The sequence below is a fragment of the Mandrillus leucophaeus genome, unplaced genomic scaffold (assembly GCF_000951045.1).
Source record: "Mandrillus leucophaeus isolate KB7577 unplaced genomic scaffold, Mleu.le_1.0 Scaffold168, whole genome shotgun sequence".
Classification (NCBI taxonomy): Eukaryota; Metazoa; Chordata; class Mammalia; order Primates; family Cercopithecidae; genus Mandrillus; species Mandrillus leucophaeus.
This window is the reverse complement of record NW_012101676.1, coordinates 1,106,982-1,112,622: the sequence shown is the minus strand read 5'-3', so window position 1 is coordinate 1,112,622 and position 5,641 is coordinate 1,106,982. Positions and strand designations below refer to the sequence as shown.

Genomic DNA, 5,641 nt, shown 5'->3' with positions numbered 1-5,641 from the left:
TGTTAGCCAGGATGGTCTCAATCTCCTGACCTCGTGATCCGCCCGTCTCGGCCTCCCAAAGTGCTGGGATTACAGGCTTGAGCCACCGCGCCCGGCCTATATTTTTACTTTTTAGTAGAGACGGGGTTTCACCATGTTGGCCAGGCTGGTCTCAAACTCTTGACCTTAGGTGATCCGCCTGTCTCGGCCTCCCAAAGTTCTGGGATTACACATGTGAGCCAATGCGCTCGGCCAGCTTTTGTAAAACTTTGACTGCTTGATTTTTGTTTATATTTTTTAGGACTTTATTTGCATAAAGGCACAGTAAACAGTATGTGTTGTTTATGTACACACATAAACACAGTGTTGTTTATGTGATCACTGTACAATATGTGTGTGGCGAACTGTACAGTGCATGTGCTGTGTGAGTGCTGTACAGTATGCGTGTGCTATATTTGTACTGTGTTTGAGTTGATCTCAGTAGGGTATTACACAAAAATACTCTAATGAAATATTGTTTTATTATAAAAAAAATACTGTATGAAGTATCTTTAACAAAATTATGTATTGATCAGTTGATGAAAACATTGTGACCAGAGGCTCACAGGAACCTAATCTTGTATTTCCCATTGAAGCAGCAGTTCAGTAGTCATTGTTTGGGGCAACTGTATAGAACACAACTATTCTGAATTATGTACCTACATTTTCTCCATATCAATAGGTGATGTGGAGAGTACCTTAGCTTTACTCCCTTATGCTCTTATCTTTCACTTATTTCAGATTTTATTTATGTGGGGTTTTGTTTTGTTTGCAATGCAAATAATGCTACGGTGAACTTAGTGCGAAATGTCTGAGAGACTGCATCTGTAGAATAGGTTTCAGAAATTGCCATTGCTGGGCCACAGGAAATATACAACTTAAAGTTTGAGGATATCTTTGGTAATTGTTTTCGTTTTTCTTTTCAAATTTATAATCATATTTAATGCTATTTATCCAGCAGAGGGAGCTAGAGTATCAGAGAGCCATAATGACTGTAAGGTCTTCTTTTTCTGAAATAAATTTAAAAGTGCCTAAGTGTTTTCATAGTTCAGGTTTGCAACCTTGATTTTGTACTTAAAAGTTAGATTGTCTTTTTTTTTTTTTTTTAAATCATTCTAATGGTATCCTTTGAAGGTGATATAAATCTATAGAATGAATAATTGCTACCACTTTGCTAGTAGTTAGGATAGATTCATATTGATCCTTATAGATTAAGAGTATGGTGAACATAGTGATAATAGCATAATTTGGTTATCCTTTTCTGTTTTTGTGTGTTCCCTTCTTAGTACTGAAAATCCTTCATTGACACCAGGAAGTACTGAAAATTAGACATAAAAATAAAACTGTTTCTCTTTGCTTCTCCATAGGGTTCAGCACCACCCCCTTCTCCAACACCTAACAAAGAGATGAAGAACAAAGCAGTTCTTTGCAAACCTTTAACAATGACAAAAGCTACTTACTGTAAACCTCACATGCAGACCAAATCTTGTCAGACAGGTAACTTAGGACAATGTGACTTACATACTTCCCCATACCTTCATCTTTACATGCTTTTCTTGAATGGAACAGCCTCCAGGATAGATTCATTTGGTCAATTTGTCATTTTCTGTTGATTTTGCTTATCTAATTTTGGATATTACCGGAGAATACAGCATCTCATTTTAAATCATTATGATCAATCTCTGATAAAGGCCTAGAATACAAATTATGTCAAAGAGAAAAAATACTTTATCAAAAATTTCCTCTTTCCCTGTGATTCGTAATGGTAACAATTCTGTTTCCTTCCTGTCAGAATGAGATGAAATTACTCAAACATGTGTTTTTTATCAAATTCACAGTGTTATCTGTATTCTAATTATTTGATTAAATAAGCCTTTGGGGAGGTTGTTGAGGAGAGTATGGTAGGGTATCTGGAACTATATAGTGTTTTTAAAGGATGTTTTCTTTCTTAAAAAAAAATCCCTAAATTCTATTTGTATTTTCTGTAAGTTAGAACAGCTGCTGCTTTCTTTTAAGTTACCTAACTTGTAAAAACTGGGAATTTAGAGAAATTCTAAATTCTGAGGTAGTTAAATTTAACTACTGAGGTAGTTAAATTTTTCTTGATCAAATTATTTTAACATTAAACACCTGTATATAAGTGTTAGTTAACGTTGCTCCTTAAATATGTTTTGTGTTTTTAGATGATACTTGGAAGACAGAATATGTTCCAGTGCCTATCCCTGTGCCTGTGTATATCCCAGTTCCTATGCACATGTACAGTCAGAATATTCCTGTTCCTACTACAGTTCCTGTTCCTGTAAGTCACATTTTAAGTTCTTTTTCATTTTGAGATTTAGCAGGCACAGTTGGGAAAACAATGTACAGTTGACCCTTGAACAACAAGAGTTTGGACTCCATGCATCCACATATGTGGATGATTTTTTTTTTTTTTTCCAATAAATATGGGCGGCCCTCTATATTGGCAGGTTCCACATCCGTGACCAAACACGGACTGAAAATACAGTATTCTGCCTGTAATCCCAGCACTTTGGAAGGGTAAGGTAGGCGTATCTTCAGCCCAGGAGTTCAAGACCAGCTTGGGCAGCATGGTGAAACCCCGTCACTACTAAAAATACAAAAAATTAGCCAGGCACGGTGGGGTGTACCTGTAGACCCAGCTACTTGGGAGGCTGAGGTAGGAAGATTGCTTGAGCTTGGGAGATGGAGGCTGCAGTGAGCCGTGATTGCACCACGGCACTGCAGCCTGTGCTACAGAGCAAGTCTTTGTCTCAAAAAAAAAAAAATTATTTGAGGATGTGCAATCTGTATAGAAGGCTGACTGTAGGGGTGTGGGACTTGAGTCTGCGTAGACTTTGGTATCCATCCACAGGTGGTCCTGGAACCAATCCCCTAGAATTCTGAGGATAACTGTAGTTGCAGTTACTAGTTTAATGAAGCTAATAAAACCATCTTTACCTTTCTTCAACAGTTAACTTAGATTTGGTTGTATCTCTGTTGTCATGATTGATTGCTTTGTGTGTAAGTATGTATGTGTTCATCCTCACGAGTAACATTTTGCAGATGTGTGTGCCTGCTCTATGCATATTGAGTTTTATATTTGGGTTCATTTTCAAAAGAAATATTTGTGGGCCATGTGCTCACGCCTGTAATCCCAGCACGTTGGGAGGCCAACATGGGCAGATCACCTGAGGTCAGGAGTTCGAGACCAGCCTGGCCAACGTGGTGAAATCCTGTCTCTACCAAAAATACAAAATTAGTTGGGCGTGGTGGCGCACGCCTGTAATCCCAGCTACTGGGGAGGCTGAGGCAGGAGAATCACTTGAACCCAGGAAGCAGAGGTTGCAGTGAACTGAGATAGCGCCATTGCACTCCAGGCTGGGCAACAAGAGCGAAATTCTGTCTCAAAAAAAAAAAAAAAGAAAAAGAAGTATTTGTGAAGTCATAAGGTTTAGAACTGAAACGTAGAATTTCATATAAAATACTATTTTATCCCAAATCACTTGCAGTACTTAGAACACTGCTGTGTCGGGGCTTGGCTGTTATAGTCCCCTGGGGGACAGAAATACTTCAAAACTTCTTTTTCTTTAATTTGCATTCCAAAAAGTAGATGTTTGTATTCTAGGCTTTCTTGTCACAGTTAACATCTTAGTTTTGTATGTGTTCTTTTCAAAGCTTTTATCCAGTGTGATACGATAAAGTAGATCATGTGTCAGAGTAATTTTTAATTTGGAAAAATACCTTTTAATGTTTAGTAAACCTAACTCAAAATGATTTGGTTAATTAGGTGCCAGTTCCTGTGTTTCTGCCTGCTCCATTGGACAGCAGTGAGAAGATTCCTGCAGCAATTGAGGAGCTAAAAAGCAAGGTTTCTTCAGATCCTCTTGATACAGAGTTGCTTACAATGACGGATATGATGAGTGAAGACGAGGGGAAAACAGAGACTGCCAACATCAACAGTGAGCTACACTAGATTATACCTGGCGAATAAGTGTTACCATTGGTTATTTATAAGTATTGTTCCATTGGTTATTTATGAATATTGTTACCATTGGTTGTTTATAAGTATTGTTACAGTACTTTCCAGGGCATATAATTTTGTTTCAGTTTATGTGGGGGTGAGGAAAGCATTGTAACAAATATATTTTATATTAAGAGATCTACACTATATTTAGCCAGGTGCCCTCGGACACATATCCGAAGCAGGAATTTGGTCTTTGGTCTCTGTTTTAAGCAGGATTTGACTTGTAAAATCCACTCAGAGTTATTCTTGTTAATGGAGTGGTGCAGATACAAAACTATAATAACTTGTAGTAGACTCTAATAGTGATCAGAACTCTTCTTTTGTAGTAGTTATCCCTAGTTTTTTGATTTTTTTGAGATGGACTCTTGCTCTGTTGCCCAGGGTGGAGTGCAGTAGCACGATCCTGGCTCACTGAGATCTCTGCCTCCTGGGTTCAAGCTATTCTTCTGCCTCAGCCTCCTGAGTAGCTGGAATTAACAGGCATGTGCCACCACGCCCAGCTAATTTTGATATTTTTAGTAGAGACAGGGCTTCACCATGTTGGCCAGGCTGATCTCAAACTCCTGACCTCAGGTGATCTGCCTGCCTCCCAAAGTGCTGGGATTACAGGTGTGAGCTACCACACCCAGCACCTAGATTTCTTTTATTGCTTATACTAATAAAATAATTTGCATTACCTACACCAGAGTTTATCTTAACCTCTGTTAGGGTAGTGCTTGCGCTACATGGTATATAACATGATGAGTGTGTTGTGGATGGTTCTAAGTCACTTAGAATATTTATTTTCCACCCTTAACCCTCTCTTGATACCCAGAGTCCTATTTCAACCTTGAGCTAATTCTTACCCTACCCTAGAGGACAATCAAAATACTATAATTTTCTCTGGATTTAATAATGAGACAGTGTGTTTGAAGCACTGTGGTAAGAAGTTGTGAGATTAGTTTAGTGGGTTGCAACCAGTGTTTTTGTTTAACAAAAGAAAAACTAAGTGGAGCAGGGTAAAAAAATGACAGTGTGAATCCCTCATAGAAGAGTAAGTATTATTTTGTAAAACCAGTGTGTACACAGATGGCTTTCTGGTCCTTGCCATCACCTTGCAGTATGTGCTGGATAAGATGCATTTCTTACCATGACTGTAACACAAAAACACTTGAAAGCAATTGATCGAACCATTAAAAGGCAGTTGTTAATAAGCATATATTGAACGACTTGAGAAACCTAGGTCAAAATTCAAAGAGTATTGAAAACTACAGTTGTCTACCCTCATTAGTTTGTTTTTGACAAAAAGTTGCTTTTGGAAATACTTTACTTGTTGAAGTTGTTTTACTATCAAAGCGTACCTATTAGCTTTTGAAGGGAGTCTTCCTATAAAATTTATAGGATTGAAAGTTTTCATGTGCTTGTGACTAATTATAATTATGAGGTTTATAGTGGTTTATATATATAATATGCCCTTTTGTGACATTAAACATATTTTTTATATTGCATTTAAAATTAAATGACCTGCTTTTGCAGATTAAATAACGTATTTTTTTATATTGCATTTAAAATTAAGTGACTTGCTTTTGCAGATTAAATAACGTATTTTTTTATATTGCA

The 5,641-nt window shown here is 37.4% G+C and overlaps 1 protein-coding gene across 3 annotated transcripts in view; it reads left to right on the top strand.

The window, feature by feature from the left end:
* Positions 1-5,641, top strand: part of ZMYM2 (zinc finger, MYM-type 2) — a 161,964-nt gene that overhangs the window by 129,983 nt on the left and 26,340 nt on the right. For all 3 annotated transcript variants that reach the window (XM_011976529.1, XM_011976528.1, XM_011976530.1), the window contains 3 exons: positions 1,386-1,515; positions 2,202-2,317; positions 3,806-3,977. In XM_011976529.1, coding sequence (XP_011831919.1) covers positions 1,386-1,515; positions 2,202-2,317; positions 3,806-3,977 — 418 coding nt within the window. The remainder of the gene's footprint in view (positions 1-1,385; positions 1,516-2,201; positions 2,318-3,805; positions 3,978-5,641) is intronic.